General features: G+C 42.2%; 1 protein-coding gene across 2 annotated transcripts in view; it reads right to left on the reverse strand.

The window, feature by feature from the left end:
- Window positions 1-7,612: 7,612 nt before the first annotated feature.
- Window positions 7,613-22,497, reverse strand: part of ksr2 (kinase suppressor of ras 2) — a 138,860-nt gene continuing 123,975 nt past the window's right edge. The window contains exons 21-22 of one of the 2 annotated variants that reach the window (XM_072664716.1): window positions 21,607-21,740; window positions 7,613-9,561 (exon numbers count right to left, since the gene is read on the reverse strand). In XM_072664716.1, coding sequence (XP_072520817.1) covers window positions 9,555-9,561; window positions 21,607-21,740 — 141 coding nt within the window. In that variant the 3' untranslated portion in view covers window positions 7,613-9,554. Of the gene's footprint in view, window positions 9,562-19,129; window positions 21,741-22,497 lie in introns of those variants that run through there. The other variant, XM_072664715.1, reaches the window with a different exon arrangement.

The raw sequence follows: 22,497 nt of genomic DNA on the forward strand, positions 1-22,497 counted from the left end.
TCTGAGCTTCAGCAATAAAGCTCGTCTTGGAGGTTAAAAATATGCTCAGTGTGGTTAATGGTGATTCCTTTTAGGAATTCCTACTAAGAACGAGCTGCAGCTTCAGGACGGTGAGCTTCAGAAGACGCAGGACCATGAATGCTCATCAGAAATGGGGTTGTGTTTTTCTGAGGACCCTTTAAAAACTCACAAGAAGCTTCAGTCAGAAACCTGGACAATGTAGACTTAACTAAACTCCATGTATTCAGTACTGGATGTATCCTTGCTTCCTTCATAGCAACCGTTGCTAGGTTTGACAAGCTTTATTGAACACAGGCATAAGTCCCATCAATTCCTCGTAAATCCTATTGTTCATTCCAGAGCCTATCCGGATTCATTGACCGCAAGGCAGTAATACCCCCTGGACAGGGCGGCAGTCCATTGCAGGGTACCACAAACCCATTCATTAACACCTAGGGTGGAATTTAAGGGCGCCATCTCCTATGAGAACGGCTACAGTACTGGTCTTCGAGTGTTTGTTTCCAAGGAGGAAATAAGGAAACACAGGGATGAACCTAGGAAAAATTGCAAAAATGCTGTGGCATTTAAAATTGCACAATCAATCCACGGTTTGTATGGAACTCTTCGCTACGAAAGCAAACCAGTGATCATGAGCTCCAAACAATCCCAAACGAGCCCTGAATCGCTCCTGAGTGCAGACTGAGTATTCAGGACAAGTGTGAAAACAACCTTACATGCCCAATCAACCAACCATCACTGTATTTGGGAGGTGGCAGCTCAGCGGACCTGGCTATCGAACCCACAACCCTGTGATATCCAGGTCCACGAAGCACAAGCAGTTAAATTGCTGTGGGCCAATTAGGTCTTTATATCCTTCCTTATGGTCCATAATGTCACTATTTAACCAGCCTTTCAAGACAAAGACAATTGCAGGCCAGTCTGGATTTAGTTCTGAATGTATCTAAATGTGGGAATTTGAGTCACTGAGAAGAGGACTTTGCAGGAACAAGTAAAAACATACCAGGTCAACAGGTTTCACCCTGCAATTGTGCCAAAAAGGTTCTCTGTGTTACCTGAACAAGCGGTTTTGTGTTGTACTTGGTGCACTAAGGCACGCAGGGCTGAACGCTACAGGGCTTCTCAGTCTTACACAACATGGGTTCCCAGGTGCAGGTCCAGAAACCTCCTGTTGGCTCATCATCTTTTGCATGTTAGATGCCTCTGGGACCCTTCACTCACCACCAGTGTGTTATTTTTCCCCCCAGGCTACATTCTCTTAGGTTGGCAGTTATGTTTTATGGGGTGGTTACCCTTTTCTGACTTGCTGAGTAGAACAATGTTGACCAGGAATTGGGAACTGATCTAGTGTGTGGTGTTGGATAAACAAATCAATCTTCTTAAGATCTCTAAACCAGAGCTTAACAGAGCTCAGCATGGCAGAGTGAGGTGTCTTCTCCAGCATTGATGGCTCTGGCTGTAACATGCATTCATAAAACTGCTACCGCACACTTTCCCACATTTCCCAGCCTTAAAAGGGCAAGCCTGTCATTTGTTATGAGGCACAAAGCTCTGAGCTTCAGCAATGAAGCTCGTCTTGGAGGTTAAAAATACGTTCAGTGTGGTTAAACGGGACACCGGAAGGCGATTCCTTTCAGGAACTCCTACTAAGAAGGAGCTGCAGCTTCACAGTGCTTTAGGACGGTTGGAAGCTACCAGAACAAGCTTGATATGCTTGTGATGGTTCCATTCTCATTATTAAGAACCTCCTCATTAGGATGGACTGGGTTTGCATCAGTGCTGAGTAAAGCTTGCAAAGCCTTGCAACGGTTGCAATATGCTGGTTTCTAACTGAAACTTCTTTGGAGCTTTGAAAGGGTCCTCAAAAAGCACAACCCCAATTCTGATGAGCTTGCATGATCCTGTATCTACTGAAGCTCAGCACCATAAAGCTGAAGCTCAGTTCATAGACCTGAAAAGAATCGCCTTCTGTTGTTCCATTTAACCACTGAACGTATTTTTAACCTCCAAGACGGAGCTTTGTGCCTCACTACAAATGACAGCCCTGCCCTTTCAAGGCTGGGGAATGTGGGAAAGTGTGCGGTAGAGGTTTTCTGAATGTACATTATAGCCAGAGCCATGAATGCTGGAGAAGACCTCTCTCGGTCATGAAGAAGTGCTGATGCTCTGCTCATGCTCGTACATGTAGCTGAATGCATTTATTAGAAGGGGTTTCCACAAACATTTGGACATATAGTGTATCTGGTCTAATAATGGAGGTCAATGTTCAGCCATGGGATTACACGGGTCATCACACTGATGGTGATTAATCAAAATGAGTAAATCAACCAAGGTTCAGAGAATTCCTTCAGGTCAAAAAGCCAGTGTTGTCTCTATTAAGCAGCCTGTGACCAGTCACAACGATCAGGGTCTTGTGACATGTGCACGAGGACCTTGAAGAGACAATTGTGGACATTGCAATTGCACAAAGTGATGCAACCATGATGTCAGTGGGACCAAAACAACTTCAAAAGATTTGACACGGGAGAATGTTGACGTTACAGACTGACCGCAGACATCCAGCTCCATCCCCGTGACCCAGAGAGTGAATCAGTGGAGGATATTCTGAAAATTTTGAAAGGTATTTTGTCAGGTGTTTTGTTTAATGGAGCTACCTGGTCAGCTACAGTAAGTTGAACATCTCAAACTGACGTCCACATGAATCCTCTGACACAGGGTTTCCCAGCATAACACCGCCCAGTGCATCCAGCTTCCAATATAGATTTTGGTAATGGGGTGTATGGGAATGGTGTGGGGATGGTGGTGGAGTGGGGAAGGTAATGGGGCATACAGGGATGGGGTGGGGACTGTAATAGAGATGGAAGTGTGTTGGGGCATGTAGCAATGGGCTAAGGATGGTGATGGGGTGTGGGTGGTGAGGGGGAAGTGATGGGGAGCGCAGGGATGGAGCAGAGTCGTGTTGGGGTGGGGACGATCATGGTACTATGGTGATATTGCAGGGATGGTGATGGGGTTGGGGCGGTGATTGTACTAAGGTGATAGGGTAGGGATGGTGATGGAGTGGGGACAGAAATGGCACTATGGTGATACTGTGGGGATGGTGATAGGGTTGGGGCAATAATGGTGCTAAGAAGATAGGGTGGAGATGGTGATGAGGTTGGTGGATGGTACTACAGTGACAGGTTAGGGCTGGAGATGGGGTGGGGACAGAAATGGCACTATGGTGATATTGTGGGGATGGTGATGGGGTTGGGGTGGTGATGGTACTAAGCTGATAGGGTGGAGATGGCGACAGGGTTGGGGTGGTGATGGTACTATGGTAATAGGGCAGAAATAATGATGGACACTACAGTGATGGAGTAGGGACAGTGATGGTGCTATATGATGGAGCGAGGATGGTGATGATACTTCGGTGAAATGGAAGGAATGGTGAGGGGGTGGGGAGAGTGAGGGGCACTGCAGTGATGGGGTGGAGATGGTGATAGGTGGGGACAGTGAGGGGCACTACAGTGATGGAGTGGGTATGGTGATGGGGCTGGAACATTGATGGGCACTTCGGTGATTGAGTGGGGACTGTGATGGTACTACAGTGATGGAGCATGATGGTGATAGGGTGGGGACGGTGATGGTACTACAGTGACAGGTTGGGGCTGGTGATGGGGTGAGGACAGTAATGGCACTATGGTGATATTGCAGGGATGGTGATGGGGTTGGGGCGGTGATGGTACTAAGGTGATAGGGTAGGGATGGTGATGGGTTGGGGCAGTGATGGTACTAAGGAGATTGGGTGGGGATGGTGGTGAGGTTGGGGGATGGTACTACAGTGACAGGTTAGGACTGGAGATGGGGTGGGGACAGAAATGGCACTATGGTGATATTGTGGGGATGGTGATGGGGTTGGGGTGGTGATGGTACTAAGGTGATATGGTAGGGATGGTGATGGGGTTGGGGCAGTGATGGTACTACGGATATAGGGTGGGGATGGTGATGGGGTTGGGACGGTGATGCACTAAGAAGATAGGGTGGGGATAGTGATGGGGTTGGGGGAAGGTACTACAGTGACAGGTTAGGACTGGAGATGGGGTGGGGACAGAAATAGCACTGTGGCGATATTGCGGGGATGGTGATGGGGTTGGGGCGCTGATGGTACTAAGAAGATAGGGTGGGGATGGTGATGGGGTGGGGTCACCAGATCGTTTAGTAAAATACCTGCTACACTGTTAAAAGTATAAGATCCTCAAGGAACGTTTGGAGGTTCTTCAGTTTGAAAAGTGGGGGAACCTTAGGGTGCTTTGCAGAACCTTCAAGGAACCTTTTTCTTTTAAACACCTTTTCTTAAAGGACCTTAAGTTCCACAGTTACAAACTGTTACAGCGTTCCCTATCACAAGTCTTGGTCTCAGTCTTTGTCCTGGTCCCAGGTCTTGTGCATTAACCCACTTTTTGAGGACTTAGATGAGACAGGGGAAAAGACAAGGAGAACCCAATTTAAACCTCTCACCCTTTTTCACAGACACATGCAAAAAGCCAGACTGACATGAATAAGCAAACAGAGGAGGTCAGGAACGTCTTCCCTAAATAGAGGCATGAAAAGCAAAAGTTGTTTTCCTTTTAAGAGGACAGCCATCAGCCATAATAACCCGTCTTTGTGAATTTCAAATGAAACCATCTGGCCCTTGGTCACTTTCAAGGGAATAACATATTAATAATCTCATTTCAATATCTGAACACAGGCAGAACACTTGTAAGAGTAATAATATCTCCAGGCAACTTCTGACTCACAGTCACTTACTGATACACTGATACACTCCTGTTAACCTCAATCACTTCAACTTTATTTATCTCCCAAAAAGTAGCTTTTTAAAGACAGGACAGTTCTGGCTACTGTGACTGACTTGTTCTCGACCAGAAGGCTCGGACCCTGCTCACCTCGTAGACTTTCTTTTTAGCCACGTATCCATGATCTAACAGCTGTGTAGGAAGTCCTGCTACGGACTGAACTGAGATATTTTGAGGGGCACCTATTGCTGGCATGGACACTCTGTTTATCTCCATTGAAAAACAGCAACTCAGCTCAGGAGCAGGTTCACATGAGCCTGAAGGCTAAAGACGTCTCAAGCCCCCAAGTACTGGGCTGTGCAGCAATGGCGTTGAGTTCACTAATCATCCAATAATTCATCCAATCACTGGATCTAGAGCTGATCATCCAACATCAGCACCTGCTGACCTCACTAATGCTCTTATGGCTGAATTCAAGCAAATCCTTAAAGCAATGTGACAGCATTGCTCCAACGCCATAGGAGTAAAGGTGCAGGCACTTCCCTGGGGCACCTAAGCAATTGCATAGCGACTGCATAGCAACCATTTGATACAGCTTAGCGACTGCATAGCAACCATCTTGGACATCATGGCAATTGCTTAACACCATCATGGCAATCACATTGTGACAGCATAGCATCTGCATAGCAACCATCTTGGACATCATGGCAATTGCTTAACACCATCATGGCAATCACATTGTGACAGCATAGCGACTGCATAGCAACCCTCTTTGACATCATGGCAATTGCTTAACACCATCATGGCAATCACATTGTGACAGCATAGCAACTGCATAGCAACAACCTTGAATACAGTAGCAATCACCTAGCAACTGAACATAAGAAACATCTGGGATACCATAACAACAGCTTAACAACACAATAGCAACCACATGGAACATCAGAACAACCACCTGAAATACCACTGCAACTGCATAGCAACACCATAGAAAACACCAGGAACAGCATAGAAACTGAGTAGCAACCACCTGGGACGTCATAACAACTGGTGTAACGTAAAGGATTACCTGCATTAACTGGCAACAAAAGAGCAACTGCCTAGCAACTGTATAGCAACCACCAAGCAACTGCAGAAAAAAAAAAACATCTGGGATCTGGGGAGCTACTCCATAGCGACCACATGGATCAGCATAACAACCGTATAGAAATTCCATAGCAATTTGTAATGGAATTCCACCTGGAATACCATAGCAGGCAATTTGCACCGGTAAGCCAGCCACTTGGAACATCCTAGCTACCACATATCAATACCCTAGCAACCACCTCATGCTACAATTACTTATATTATTCAGAAAATGCACTTTTCTAGTTTGTGAATGGACTTATTTTGACATTGTTAAATCATGAATAAGATCTAAATAAAAAACCCTCAAACATAAATACCAAACAAATGTTTTGTTTACTAAACAAGGTTCACACACACACATATTTTTATATATTATATTTGTTAATATTTTTTCACATCCATCACAATGAACACGCGACAAACGTGATTTAATAAATAAGTCTTTATTTCTCTGGGCAACAGCTGAACCCGACCAAAAGCTTCACAAACAAAAACACGTATTTGGTGAGAAGGCCTGCAGTGTTTCAGAGATGACATTCATAACAGTTGTGGTTATAAATATTGTCCAGTGTACAAGAGTAGAAAAAACTATAGAAATATGGCTGTACAAAATTTACAAGTCCACCCAACTATCCAGCCTCTGTTTTTGCACATGATGTCGGGCTGCTCTCTTCCCCCAGCGAGAAGACGAAGAGAAGACGTAATAGCGTAGCACAGCGGAGTTCGGAAAGGCAGCAAATGAGAGGATGGTCACTACCACAGGTTGTAAGGGTCAATGGGACAACAGTATAGTCAGCTGAAGGAAAGTGAATAAACAAAAGGACTAAAATATGTTAAGGATATAAGGATGCCGTTACATTCACTGAACATGGGAATCATTATATTAGAATAATTATATACTATCAGTTTTATATATACTATATAAATATTATGTCATATATTGTATACTGTATAAATACAGTGTTGTGCAAAAGTCTTAAGCAGTCAGAACATTGTTTTTATCTGAGCAGTTATGAAAACATTAGAACAAACAGAAATAACGCAGTAAACCAAGGTTTTTAACATTTATTTTGTTGTATTTATTTATTTATTTATTGTACTTTAGTGATTTTTGAACAAATAAACAGTGTTTACCTGAGTCTTTTGCACTTTACTGTTTATTATTAACTTATTGTTCATTGTAAGTGTTGTGTAAGTCCTATCTGTGATTTTACAACATTGTCAAATGTTGCAATATAAAACAATAAACATAATATTTTTGTAAATATTTCCTGTATGAGTTTTAGTGCAGCAAATAAAAGTAATGTAACTCAATACACAACATTTTTCATTTATAGATAATTATATGTAAATAAATATACAGTTTACAGTAAACAAATTGTTGTGCATCAGATATTTTTTTATATTATTAATAATAATATTGTGGTTTTATAAATATTTCATGGATGGGGATTAGACACTCTTGGACATACAGCAGAGTAAATATAAAATACAATTAATAATATAATTTAATATATGAAATATAACACAATGAATAATGTAATTAATTAATACATTAATTCGCGGTTAATTATAAAAGTAATGAAAAACTACAATTTAGGCAATAAATGACTTTTATGTTCTTTGAAAAATTGAAAACCCAACAAATTTAGTTTAATATCATATACAGTAATTTTTTGTAAATATGTTTGGAGACTTTTATGACATTCAGCGCAGTAAATATAATATAAATATAATTATAATATGATTAATAAACATAATAAATGATCTAATTTATGAATATAATACACTAATAGAAATATATGACTGTATTATTAATTATAATACAAAAGCATATAAATTAAAACAGATTTATGCAATAATTCCCTTTTTCTGTTGTTTGAAAATAAATAAATAAATAAATGTTTTTTGTAAATATTCCATGGATGGAGATTCAGCTCTGCTTTGCGTTTTCTCTTTCCTCCTTCATTTCACTTGCTCTCCTTCGTCAGTGCCTGGGAGAATTTTTCTGGGGTTTTTTTTCCACAGCGCTAAGCTTTGTGAAGCACATATGGAGGACTTGGGGCCAAATAGCGCAGCAGCAACAGGTCTGGCTTTTCTCTACACCCCCCTCTCTCTCCTCGCCCACGCTCAGTCTCAGCCTGGGTACCAGTCCCACCCTCATAAGAACCAGGGAAATTCAGTCAAATCCAAAGCAAACTAGGTTTCCTCTCATAAAAAAGGTTGACGCAGAGTTGAACATCAATCATACAGCAGGAATTTGCGCTGCTAGAGCATCGCACCACAGCCCTGGAATAAACAACCCATCAAAATGAGTGTTTTTTTACCCATGAATATGGAATGACAGTCTGCTTGATGGCCAAATTGTGCTGCAAATGAGGGAGCGAGAGAACGTGTGACATGCACCTCAATTAGAGCCCATGCTAGTTGGAGATCATTGCTGTCGTATTTGCAGGAATCTGAACTATCTGTTAATTATCAAAGACGTGAAGCGGGACTCGGGAATCGTTCCCCTCTATGGAAAAACAATATATAGAAATATTAGAAATATGCCCCCGTAACGGGGTGGACATTCATAGTTCTGCACTGAAGAACTTGTGGCATTACAACATCATCTGTTTATCAGCATGGAGAATCACTGTGATGCTGTGTGATGAGTAATTAAGTCGTCTTAATGAGAAGCTTCAGGCCACCGTGGCTCAGAGCCCCAGAGCTCCGAAGCCCCAGAGCTTCAGAGCCCCAGAGCTTCAGAGCCCCAGAGCTTCAGAGCCCCAGACAAGTGGTGCAGGGCCCTAAATGAATGCAGGGGGGTAATATCATTCAGTCCGCGGCTCCGAGGCCTCCATGGAGGCACCCAGACACAGAAAGACTAGGGGATGGGGTGTTCTACACACACACAAACACACGCACAACGTAAAGGGCAGCTTGAGTTTTCATATACGAGGCTTTCTTAAGACAGCAACGAAATGTCAATAGGATCATTTTCTCATCCCACAACGGCATCGGTAATGATATCATGAAAGCAGGAGCCGGAAGCCGAATACAGGCGGAATACAGGACTTTCTGACAGGAAGGATGGGTTACAGCATGACGTAAGAAGAAAAGTAGGATATGGGTGCTATATCCAGGGTGGTGCAGGTCAGAGAGCCATCAGCGCATGCATGTACAAGCTGGAGTACATGTACATACAGTCTCTCCGAAGGTTTTTCCAAAAAATTAACAAACATATAATGGCAGCAATTACTCTTAAATTACAAACATTTGCATATCGTGTGCAGAGAGGAGGCCACTGACGTGAGGTGCCGGTGCAATGTGGGTGAAAGCGAACGGATGGATGTTGAAGCCATGGCAGAGCAGGTAGCGAGCGTGGAGCAAGGGGACACTCAGAGATCTTTCCAGGAGCGAGAGCGCTGTAGAGACAAGTCACCCAGTCCAGGTTTTAGGCATCCAGGAAAGAATGGCTTCTCTGCACTTAGCCTGTTAATACCCCCCTTTACAAAAAACACAGCAAAGCCAATGGGCAGCTTTTCTGTCACATGGGATTGGTGATGAGGGTTTGGTGGACAGAAGACAGAGGAGGGTTTGGGCTGTTGGAACGAGATGGGCAAAAAGTGGAGGAGTCCATCACTGCTACAGCCTGCGAAAGGGAAGAGATGTAAACATGGTGAAAAACAGAGAAACCCCAGCCGTAACATACACAGTAGATTTGATTTGTTGGGTTTTACTGCTGGATTGTGGAGCTATTGCCTAAGCTGGACACATTTGGTGTAAACCTGCATCCACACATTGCACCATGCTAACTTTGCACCATGCTAAGTCACCAAACCCTCACCTCAAACTGTATTAAGCTGTTCAGCAACCTCAAATGGATTTACTTACGGTATTTCTTTGGCCTACAAACGTACACACACACAAAGTACAGGCTTCATAATGGCTACCGCCGCTGTTATTAGCTGTGCTAACATAGGCTCCAGAGCTTTAGGGCCCCAGAGCTCCAGACAAGAGGTGCAGGGTCCTAAATGAATGCAGGGCGGTAATATCATTCAGTCCGTGGCTCTGAGGCCTCCATGGAGGCACCCAGACTTTGCACCATGCTAAGTCACCAAACCCTCACCTCAAACTGTATTAAGCTGTTCAGCAACCTCAAATGGATTTACTCACGGTATTATGAAGCCTGTACACAAAGTACAGGCTTCATAATGGCTACCTCCGCTGTTATTAGCTGTGCTAACATAGGCTATGTTGTTTATTAGTGGTTGGTGTGGCGCAACAGATAACACCACTACCTGCCACTGGGCTACCACACCATGTGGGAGACTGGGGTTTGATTCCCAGTCTGGGTGACTGCGCTGCCCTACACCAATAAGAGTCCCTGGGCAAGACTCCTAACACTACATTGGCCCACCTCTGTAATACATGTAACCTTGTAAGTCGCTCTGGATAATATGCGTCTGCTAAATGCCGATAATGTAATGTATTTCCCCAGTGTAGGCATGTCCTAACTAGGCCTTCCTGATTGCATGGTGCTACTAGTGCATAGAGGGTGAGAGTGATTTTTTCAGTAGACTTTAGCAGTAAATATCCTGTACTCGAGTATTTCTGTCACTTAATACTTTTGACTTCTACTCCAGTACATTTATACACAAGACAAAGCTAAAACAGACTCGTTACTGGAGATTTTCTATTTAGCGGTCATCAAACCCTCACCTCAAACTGTATTAAGCTGTTCAGCAACAGGAACACATGTACAGACTCATGTACAGTCTGTGTTCTTGTCTATACTTGTGTTTTTCTGTTTTCACAGAGGTGCTGAGGTGCTAAATCAGAGGCGCTAAACCAGACAGAGTTCATACAGCAGTTCTGATCCACGTGAACAAGTTGCACTAAATTTGACAATGCGGTGCTGTTTTCCCACTGTTAAACTCAATAGACTCACAGACACATATTCTAAGCAAACTTGCAGTGTTTAATAATCAATACTGATCAATAATCAGTTCAAGTGTTAATGGTTAGTTGTGAATGTGAATGTGGGAAGATTGGGACGATTTCACCAGTTCAACTGAGAAGGAGCTCTTGAATACAGATGAGTTGCATATTTCTTTTTTTTATTATTTGAATAAAATAAGTAGCTAAATTTGTTCAAATAATGTCCCAAGTGAAAAGACAGGAACAGACATTAGTGAAGGTTCTTCAGGGAACCAAGTGGTTCTTTCAGATGTGGGGCCAACGTAGTGATGTGACCTCTAGGGGTTAAACATGGGCACCATCTAGGTTGTACACTGCACATAGGGCATGTTAAACCCCTCTTGGTCACATCGCTGACCCTAAAGGGCATCCTAATGTGGGGACGACATGGAACCCAAGGACAAAACGTTCTGGCTCCCAGTTGGGCTACTTATACAGGCACCACATGGGCATGTTAGCTGGGCATGTGAGATTAAGGTAGGTAGTAACAATGGGGCCCATTTGAGAAACCCAACTAGGTCCCAGTAAAACGTATGTAATTACAAACCTACTCAGAGCCCATGCCCAATACATGGATATAGAGCAAAACCTTTACTCTATGCTATTTTAAATGTGAGAATTCCAGCCGTCAGCCTTTTCTTCATTGCCCGGATCCAGATTAGTATGTGGACAGCAGCCTGGAAGGCATCGCTCACCAACAAACCTCACCTCGTACTGTCAGCAGATGGAGGAGGCTTAAGAGAGCTTTGGGCTAGAATGGGTCACATTCAATGGGTCCTCTTTCTCTCTCTCTCTCTCTTGTTACTGTAAGGTTTGCTTTGGAGGATATGGAGCGATTGTCCTTGATGAACTGCAGGACAGACAGGTCTGTTCTCAGCTCCCTTGAAAAGTCCTGAATGCTGAATTAGCTTTAGCAATTTGAATGCTAGCACTTTGTCAGGGGTCCACTGAACCGCTGCTTCATTCAATACAGCCTTTTACAGCTCATGTTTTCCTTTTTTCCCTCTCACTCACTGTCTCTCTCGCGCTCTCTCTTGATCTTGACTAATGAGTAATAGCTTGGGAAAGTGTGTAGGTGCCTTTTCGATAGGTAAAGAAAAGCCCACACACTTCAGGGACGCCTCTATGACTTTTAGACTCGTCGTTTGAACCACGATATTGGTCTGAAAATCCTCCCACACACGAGGAGGAGCGTGGATGTGTAGATGCCTGCAGATCAAAGCGAGCAGAGCTAATTCCCTGCACAAAGTCATTTCACCTTCCAAACCCAGTAAACACTACAGTCTTAAACACAAAGGCGCCTAACGATCCTTTCCATGAAACCTCCGCATGCTGTAAAGCCCCCCCTATGTTCTAAGACCTTTTCCAACAGTTGTTCATAAGTGAAGGTTCTTCAGAGAACCAAGTGGTTCTTCTGTAGCCAATACATACCCAGCTATGGGCCTGTATGAGTAGCCCAACTGGAAACCAGGACGCTTTGTCCTCGGTTCTTTAGGATGTGGGGCCAACGTAGTGATGTGACCTACAGGGGTTAAACATGGGCACCATCTAGGTTGTACACTGCACATAAGGCATGTTAAACCCCTCTTAGTCACATCACTGACCCTAAAGGGCATCCTAATGTGGGGACAACATGGAACCCAAGGACAAAACGTTCTGGCTCCCAGTTGGGCTACTTATACAGGCACCACATGGGCATGTTAGCTGGGCATGTGAGATTAAGGTGGGCAGTAACAATGGGGCCCATTTGAGAAAACCAACTTATGTAATTACAAATCTACTCAGAGCCCATGCCCACCTGGAACCCAACCCTGTAAGCCCCACAAGAGCGTGTTTGCTGGGCATACACTTTCTAAATGAGCCTAGAGCCTTTAAGAAAATGTAGAACCTTTACATATTAAGTTGGTTCTTCTACAAATCATTGCTCTAAAGAATCCTATGAACCATTAAAGAACCATATGTTCATCCATTAAGGAACCTTTGCTCTAAAGAACCCTTCTTGATGGCCTTATATAAAAGAGTCTAGAACCATATGTTTGTCCGTTAAGGAATGGTTAGTTAGGAAAGTGTAAAACATTCTTTAAACTTCACAAAGGTTCTTCACTGTCAGCTATCTCCTGTTTCCACAGTGTTTTTTTTAAAGAACCATGCATCTTTCAGTGGTTCTTCTAAATATCATTGCTCTAAGGAACCTCTAAAGAGCTTCTTGACACCCTCATTTTTCAGAGTCTAGAACCCTATATTGTTAAAAGTGTGAAACCTTTACATAATTTGGAGGTTCTTTAAGCTTTAAAAAGTTCTTGATTGTTTGAGTGGATCCTTAGAAAACCAGGTGATAACCCCCTAAAGAACCCTTTTTGAAACCTTTTGGTTTTTAAGGGCCTACACAAGTCTCTGCTGGAAGATGGATGGAAAGGAATTAAGCCTGAGATCAGTTTACCTTCACACCTGCTTTTTTCCCTGTCCCCCTCATTCAGTATGACACATTCAGAGCGTATGAGAAATTATATATGGATGAAAAAGAGAGAGGTTGAGAATGGGATAATCAAAAAGAGCTCAACAAAACATTGGACAATAGACTCAAAGAAAAAACACAGCTGTTGGTTTTGATGAATACATTGCAAGGCATGATGGAGGTTGTTTTTCAGCTCAAACCGAAGCACAAATCTACCTTTACTGTTGGAACAAAACCTGCAACAAGACTGTATTCAGAGTCACTGTGGACTATTTCCATTGAAAAGTTGCACACAATGTAAACAATACCTGGCACTTGCACAAAAAGGCAAGCAGATTCAGAGAGTGTTTGTATATAAATTCAGTATTTTTGTTCCCAGTCTGACAGAAATCACAAGCATTTCGTTGTTGTGGGAACTTTTTAAATTGTTTTTATTTATTTCAGATTTTTACCCATTTTCTCCCCAATTTGGATCGCCAATTACCCGCCCCCATCGGATGCAATGCCCCTACGACACGTGCAGCCAGCCAACGACTCTTTTTCAAACTTCCACTGATCACCAGACAACCAACGCACTGGGAGGGAAGCGGTCCCAATGCATCGGCCAGCACTGCACTGGAGTGTTAAGGGGAGAGAGCAAGGCCAATTGTGCTCTCTCTGGGCTCCAGCTGCCAATGGCTAGCAGCGATCCACTGTGTCATAGTGACAGCGTCTTATTCCGCTGGACCACTCGGGGCCCCCATGTTGTGGGAACATCTGACTGCTTTCTTTTTAATGCAGCCTTTATTATAAAGGGTAAACAAGGCCAAAAATCTTGGTTCCTGAGGTGAGTTCCTACTAAAAGCATTAAAAACACCCTCTAAAGGCAGGAATACCAACTTGTGTGTGAACACCTGTAAAGAGCAGGAAAGAAGTCATTTTCATTATTTTGTTTTTCATCTGCAATAATCAGTTCAGGATCACTTCATAAACAGAGGTATTTTTAGCTCTAATTGTAGCTCAACTCTTCTCACAGTCTGATGTGTGACAGTTTTCCCCATCTGTTCTAATTCCACTCTATTAACTCAATCAAGCTCAGATCCCTCTCATTTATGAGAGATTTGAAATGAGAAGGATACACATGTGACTGATGTGCAGAAATGTCAGTGGTTAATTGGAACCGAGGCCTGATGGCCCACCTCTGTTCCCCAACACCACCCAGCTCCCTGCTGGGATAAGGTTTAATGAAATGCTCCTACTTCTGATTGACAATCATGTGGTGTTTTGTTTCCCTCTTAACTTTTGAAATGAACAAGTCAAAAACGTGATTTTGGGGCGGGATCATACACTGCAAATAGTAACAGCATGCTAAACGTTTACTGCGTTACTGTGTTTAGTACTGAACCCCAGAATTTATTTACATTTTTATTAAAGAATGTTTACTTAAGTTAAAGCAACATTCTGTAGAATTTATACCTTAAAATACCTCGTTGGTACTCCGGGTTTGGCATGCTGCTAAAGGCACTATGTAACTTTGGTGAAGCCGGCAGGACATCGCTCGCGAGAACTGCACAATCTTTGTCTAAAATCTTATAACGTCAAATCCACACTCTAGTGAAAAAAAGTACATACCAATTCTTACATACTGCTACTTTAAACTCAACTTGTGAATTTACACTTAATTCTAACTTTAATAATTAATTTGTCAATTCATTCAAGTACTAATTAAACTATTCTATTAATTGTAGCAAGTGATGCAACAGGTTTCCCAGCTTTTTCTTTTTGAAATAGTCTAACATTTAAAGTTTACAATGTAGCAAAACCATCTTCAGTCCCCTAGAACTTTTTAATGGATGATTTTAAAGGGATGCACCATTGTTTTTCAGTCTAATCTCTACCGGTCACATGCACATTGTACAGATTACCATAACATACAATAATTTAGACACTTTTCTGTAATTAGTAAATGCAGCCAAGAGGAATTTACTGTAAATGCTTGTCTCCAGTGTGCCAGGTAAACACCTAGTTGGTCCTCCTGAGTTCTGGAACAATGGGCCTCATTCATCAGTATCTTTCTAAGAATGAAGCCCATTGTTCCAGAACTTTGTGTATGCCAGAATTGTTCTTAGCTCTGCTCTTGTATAATAAAACTCTTGTATAGTAATTGTATGATCCCACTGTTCTCATAAACTGAACAAGTGCCAAATAAGAAAACAAGTCTTCTGTCTGAAAGGGTTTAAAGAAGAAATGTCTGGTGGTGGTAGTGTGATAGTTTGGAGATGCCTTTCTGCCATAGAGGGAACTATGACTTTTCCCTGTTTTTGAAAAACCTTTAAGGCAGCATTCACACGGCAGCAGAATGCCGTGTGGGGTAGTTAGGTTGATTCTAAGGGCTACAGACTGAAAGGTTGTGAGGTCCAGGGTAATTTTTTTCATAGGACACAAAATCGCTGGCAGTGCCCCTGCACAGCAGGTAAAACTAGCCCTGAATCTGACCTTTTTCGTCATATGTGACATAGATGTGCTGCCTGTGCGGCAGTGTGAACTGCAAAGTCACTGAATTCAATATTGCTTAGGAGTTGCGCTCTCTCGGACGCTGATGTCAAAGCGGCATTGCTCAGGTTTCGAACTAACAATCCCCGAGCCACAGTGGTAGCGCATTAGTCTACTGAGCTACTCATAAATATTTTGGGAAATGTCTCTGTTTAAACTACATCAGAAGGATCATATAGCAACGGTGATAGAAGAAACAGGAGGGCGCTGCTGTGGCGTCAAAGAAAAATGAACAAAAATTAAAAGTTTAAAGAAACCAAGGAGGCAATGAGGCAAAGTGGCTGAATAACGTGCCCTTTTGACAGCAAGCTTGAACGCATTCTCAGTGGTGAGCCAGTGGTGATTCTCAGCTGTTAGCCAATGGAACTGCCTGAATAGCTTATATGATTGCGGGCGAAATAGAAACTTAAACATTGCTTTTTTGTGCATACGTGTCTGTTTAGGAGTGTGAACTGTTCAGAGGAATGTCTGATATAGGTCACAAATAAATGGACAGCCTCTAAAAATCTGATTTGGTGAGAAATGGGAATGTAGCGCTAAGTTAAAATGAGGTCAGGTTGGGTCATGCAACAAGACAATGACTCAAAATCTCCCTAATAGTGGTTTAAAAAAATAAGAATTCTTAACTTTTGTAACTTGGATTTTAAAAGTTTGCACAAAACACCTTCACTTTAAAGATCTTAAGACTCATCCCACTCTTTTTCAAGCATCTATGCTTCATCTATGGTTCTATTTAATTGCACTCTAAACAAAAGGGTCTCCATATAAGAAACGAAACAACCCAAACAGTGGTCTTGGCATCCTCTACTTGCTAAAATAGGAGCCTTTGTTATGTTTTACTATGCCGGCGTCTTAAACAGTCCACACCGATTGGCTGTTACCAAGAGCTCCATCCTCACAGTATCTCAAGAGCCTCGCTCTGAATGCCTTATCCATCACGCTCCCTGATTTAAAACCCCCCTGCTGAAGTAGCGAATGTAACAAGGGTCAGACGAGGTGCCAATTAGTGAGTTTAGCCCTGTGCTTCATGACCTTTGACCCACTGGGTTATCAGGCTATCAGCCTCTCCACTCAGGAGCATAATTAAAAAGGAATGAGCGATGACACCGGCCGTGAGAGAAAGAGAAGCACGCTGCCTCTCTCCGCTGTGAGTCAGCATCCAGAACAAATGCATGACTTGCTTGCTATGCCAGCATTGAAGCTGCAGATGTAGTTTAATCAGAGGGTTTTTGCTACTATGTCTGCTACACTTTCAGTTTTAATGTACAGTATATGAGCTATTACTCGCTGTAGGAGCTGCTTAGACGAAGCAGAGGTTCTGTTGAAAGTGTATAATCTTAACTTTCCATTCACACCAATTGTTTTGTAGTTTTTGTCACCTCTTTTCTTTGAAATTGAGGGTAGACATTGACGCTGGGATAGCTGGGACAGCTGGGACACGGACTGAGTGGCATCCATATTACTAAAGAACCAATGATCCATGGACAGCAATATGTAGCCAAGGACTAACTGAGGCTCAAAGCACACCTGTTCAGAGGATAGGTCGAGGGAATGGTCTTAGGTGTGTTTTTGGTAGACTGGCTCATCCAGGTTTGCTAGCTTTCCCTTTTAACCAAACTTAGCGAGTCGCTAAATTCACAACTACAGTGGGCTTGGTTATTTTTCCCACCTGTTTTCAGAGCGTGACTATAAAATCAAACAGTGAGCTTGTTTCTGCAAATTGCAGCAATTCATTAGTTTCTATTTTCTTGAACTTTCTGTGTCGAGCAGTCTGTAAAAGCATACTCTGAATTCTTGCTGACTGTCTGTAAAGTCAGTCGCTCTTTCCTGTTTTTTGTGTTTAAGTGGCATTTACACTGAATGCCGTTTAGGATGTTTACCAATTTCGACAAACACTGACGACACAGTGTAGCAGTTGACTAGACACAGATCTGAATAGACCTATCCATGCTTCGCCCATAAATCAAAGTTTACTGAACGTCTTATTTAACCTTGTCAGAGATTGTAGCACATGATTCACTTTCTGTCTAACACAGAGAAATACAGAGAGTGTTATTCATTTCAAATAACATGTAAAAATATCTTTTTTAACTAGTTAAAACTAGTTATAATTGAATTTGTTGGTCAAATTGTTTCTCCCAGTGTGGTACTGCCAATTAGCCCACCCGTTCATAGCTCCCCCTAGCACCAGCAAGGAGCCCGACACTAGGTCGGTAACGGCTCAACACTCTCCACTGATACATGCAAAGCAAACCACCACCTCTTTTCAAACTGCGGACATGCTCGGAGGAAAGCGCTGGGTACCCAGCTCCACCGTACAAGCTAACAGACGTCTGTGCCGGCCAACTTTAAGAGTGACGGAGGAAGAGAGCACCATCTACCAACTCGGAGAGAGCATGGCCAACTGTGCTCTCTCAGACTCCGGCCACTGATGGCAAATGCGGAAAACTAGTTTTGATTAGCTACAGTGTAGCATAGAATTCAAATGTAACATTTCGCAGCAAATCTACGTCTAAATGTATTATGTTTAACACACTTTTTGTTTTCCAATGTTCTGTAGAATCTGTCCACCCTGGTAATGGTTTGGAGTGCATTTAGTTATGGTGTATAGGCCTTTGCACACTGACTGCAATGCGAACAAACATCAGAAAACAACTATTCAGCATATTTTTGCATGAAAAGTACATGGCATAACTACAAACACTGGACATGAGATCATGTTTTTGTGGAATTTCAATTTGGGCTCCAGTGACAGTGAGCTGGTATCATTGCATCTTGGAAAAGGATTTAACCAAGCTGAAACTTTGAGAGCACCTGTAAACCATAAACCCGCTGCTTTTAGAGATTCAAGCACCTCATGTAACAAAACAGAAGACAAACTAACGCTTTTGGCACTGGGACACAGTCCGTCAGCTTAGCTGTTGCGATGCGAACCTCATGGCTAGCAGTGATTAGTGGGGAATTAATTAACGCAGCTTTTTCATTTTCTGTGAAATTACTGCGTCTGGTCTGTGAGATACCAGTTCTAAACATTCTCAGCATCGATATACATCACACGAAATAAACACGACGAGGTCGGTGTGTAAAGGCCTTACGAGCAGTACTACCCTGCAACCCTGAAGTGGACAAGTCACAGCACAGTGACATGATAGGTCATGTGATACTACATCATCATCACACTTTCAACATAAAATGGGAAACATGGAAAACGGGGGAGAAGGAAGGGTAAAAAAGAAATGACAAAAAAACCTAATAAAATTCCAAAATGAACATTTTTTATTGTCGTATTTCATAAAGGATGAAGTGCAAAGAAAGAGCTTGTGATGAGTCTAGCAGTCACTAAGCTGTGCACCATAAGGCATCTGTAAATACAAGCATTTGTACACCTACAACCTACAGTACAGAAACACAATCATGGAGAAAGTTGAACAAAACTGGCAATAATGTGCACACAATTCCAACAAAATAATAAATAAATAAATCTCAAAAACAGAACGAAGAAAAACTCTCAATGGAACAAAAGCATGGAGTTTTAAGTAAAGTCCAAAAAACAAACAAAAAATGTAAGAGAAAGAAAGAGAAACAGAAGAAAAAAGACACGCTCGGCACGGTTCATACATTCATCATGGGACGGATTCGATGAGGGGTAATGCATTTACAGCTACGGATCACAACCCGGAGTCCATGGCATCAACGCCGCTGATGACCTCCTAAAAAAACCTCCTCCTGCAGTTTCTCTCTCTCTTTTTCCTTTCGGGAATGAAAGCCGGTTCCCATGTGATTCTTCTATTCAAGGGAATGTAATATGGAGCGTATGAGTGTATCACAATCATTGTCTAGGACATCAATAATCTAACGTATTTCGATGTGGCAATGACTTTAAAAGATATCTGTATACGATCATATTCAGCTTAAACACTAAAACTACAAACTTCATGTGAGATGGTTCTGAGGTTTCGGGCTTTTTTCCCAGAACATGGACAGGTTTCTTTATAGGTCCTCTCATGCATTTTCAAAGGTGTGAGCTGTACAAATATAAATGATCCACAAAACAATATCAGAATTCTCATGATCCCAAAAATAGACTTGAGTACTTCAAAAAAAACAAACAAACAAACAAAAAACAGCAGCAATAGATCTATCTAGAAGCGGTCTGGACACTGGAACTGGTCGTGAGCTATTAAGAACGGCTGCAAGAGTGGATAGATTGTCTACAGCCAGTGTAAGTGTGTGTGTGCGTGTGTGTGTTTTTATGGCACTGCAATGGCTAAAGCGGTTCACAGCGGTTCATTTTTAAAGCCATACGTAGCTGACGTCACCTTCTCAACTGGATCGCAACGTTAAAACGACGGAATATGAAACGTTTTCCTTTTGCGTTTATTTCCGCTATCAACACTCGCATGCAACAGTCATCGGTGCTTCCGTAAATTTACAAATGTAGCGTGAAGTGGACTACCACTCATGGTATGCTTTGCTAGTGCAGGTATGTGCAGCCTATAATCATCAGAATAATAATAGTAATAGTAATAATAATAATAATAATGTACAAACATTGTATGCTTTTAAATATGCTCAAAACATTCGCGCATATCCAACGTCGTAGGAAAAAAAAAAAAGTCGCTAGTCTTTCAGACAATTAGACGTCGCTCTCGTTCTCCTTGCGGGCTCAGAAACAGCATTTTTTCAACTCCAGCTTCATCACAGTTAGGTATGATACAATTCAAGTGTCAGTAACTACGTTTACGAGCGTAAACGTCTAGAGCAAGACCGAGGGCAAGGCGACCTTCACTGCAGTCGCCGCCACCAGGGTTCGGGCGCCGCATCACTGTTTTTTTATCGTAAAGAATTCGCCGATTCAAGTACGAGAAGTCTACGAGAAGCTTCGTACTCTGGAATAAAAGGGTGGGGAGTGGTTCACATTCTCTTCTGAGACTAGTCTAGACTAGACGTCCCTCACAGAGACGGAAAGCTTAAAGACTGGACCACACGAATGCCGACAACATGCACTCTGGGATGACGGTGACTGGACCGAAAGGAAATGAATCAACAAAGACAAAAGGAACTCCAAGTAGTACATTTCTCAGATCTGGAAAAGAAATACATTCACCACTTTGTGACTACACAGCTTTGGAAACAAAACAAAAAATAAATAAAATAATAATAATAATAATAATAAGGTACAGACACAAAACCCACACAGAATAAAAACAATTAGCATTGTTCAGAAAATATGTTCTTAAAAAGAAAAACGCATTAAAATGCACTCAATACAGAATGACATGGCATGTGATCGAACAGAAGAAAAGAAGACGTTCTCCTCAAAAGATAACATTGAGAAATTAATCACAAAGGAATCCATAAGCTGGTGTAACAGAAACAGATCTGACGGATTCAAAGGAAAACAAACACAAAGAACAGAGAAGAAGAAGAGATCTTCCATACATGATCAAACGATAACCAACAGAAGAACATGAGCTCTGCGTGCGCTAGCTAATCGGCGTGTCAGGGAAACTGGTTTACGCTATATGGTTCTAGTAGTATACACGTACAATCCGGCAGCCAACAGCAACTCAGTTTAGGCAGGTTTTCGCCCGCGGCTGACTAGAGCACTTCAGTGCATCTCAACGGCTTCCTATTTAACGGCTATAACGTCTCCAGAGCGTTTCTTTTCATTTTGAATGGGTTGGGGTTTTTGATTTTTTTTTGGAGAGCCTAGCTCATTTGACATACTCAGCTGATTTCCAGAAGTGTCCAGGGTGAGAGAGGCGGCGGTTGCGTTTGGGGAGTTTCTCCAGCAGCTCCACCAGTTTGGAGAAGCTGGGCCTCTCCTCCTGCTCGTGCGCCCAGCAGAACAGCAGGATGTCCTGAAAGAGAGCGAAGAACTGTGAGTTGTAGCAATCTGGCAGGAAAGTGGCCCTAACAGAGGACTGGAGCACAATCAAAGGGCAGAGTTAACAAAAAAATACAAGGAAATGCAATGTGATAAAAAGCCCCATTATACGACCTCACAATCTGATTTTCTAGTGAAGCTGTATCACTCTGATCACAGCTGATGTGTTGACGACAGTTGAATAGGCTGAGCTTAACTAAAGTTCTTATAGGCAAGTCTGCTCATTCTGTAGCCATCTTTACAACGCAGCCATGCAGTAATTCTCAGAAACACGAGACCAGGCTGCCAACTCTATGAATGAGACCAAACTAAAGGAAACTGAGGGTCAGATTTCTGTCTCAAAACCATTTTTAAATCACTGATAAAATCTGACAAAACCTCATGAACAGCTTCATGAGTTCAGCTCAACAACACACAGTTTCCAGCGGCTATGGCTTCTGCACTTGTGCAGATCTCCACATTAAGCGCGTTTAACAATTAGATTGTAATGTATTAATAATAATAATAATAATTATTATTATTATTAATAAAAGAAAACCTCACTTTATCTTGACTGCAATAATTACCATTTCTGTCATTTAGTGTGACATAATGTCCTTTGGCCTGATGCATATAAAAGAACATTTTTTTATATCTATAAATATAAAAATATAATAAATATTTATCTTATATATAAATCTTTTATCTTATTATTGCATTGGGGGGATATAATCACTCATCTTAGGCTGGTT

Source organism: Salminus brasiliensis, chromosome 20 (genome assembly GCF_030463535.1).
Source record: "Salminus brasiliensis chromosome 20, fSalBra1.hap2, whole genome shotgun sequence".
NCBI classification, from domain to species: Eukaryota; Metazoa; Chordata; class Actinopteri; order Characiformes; family Bryconidae; genus Salminus; species Salminus brasiliensis.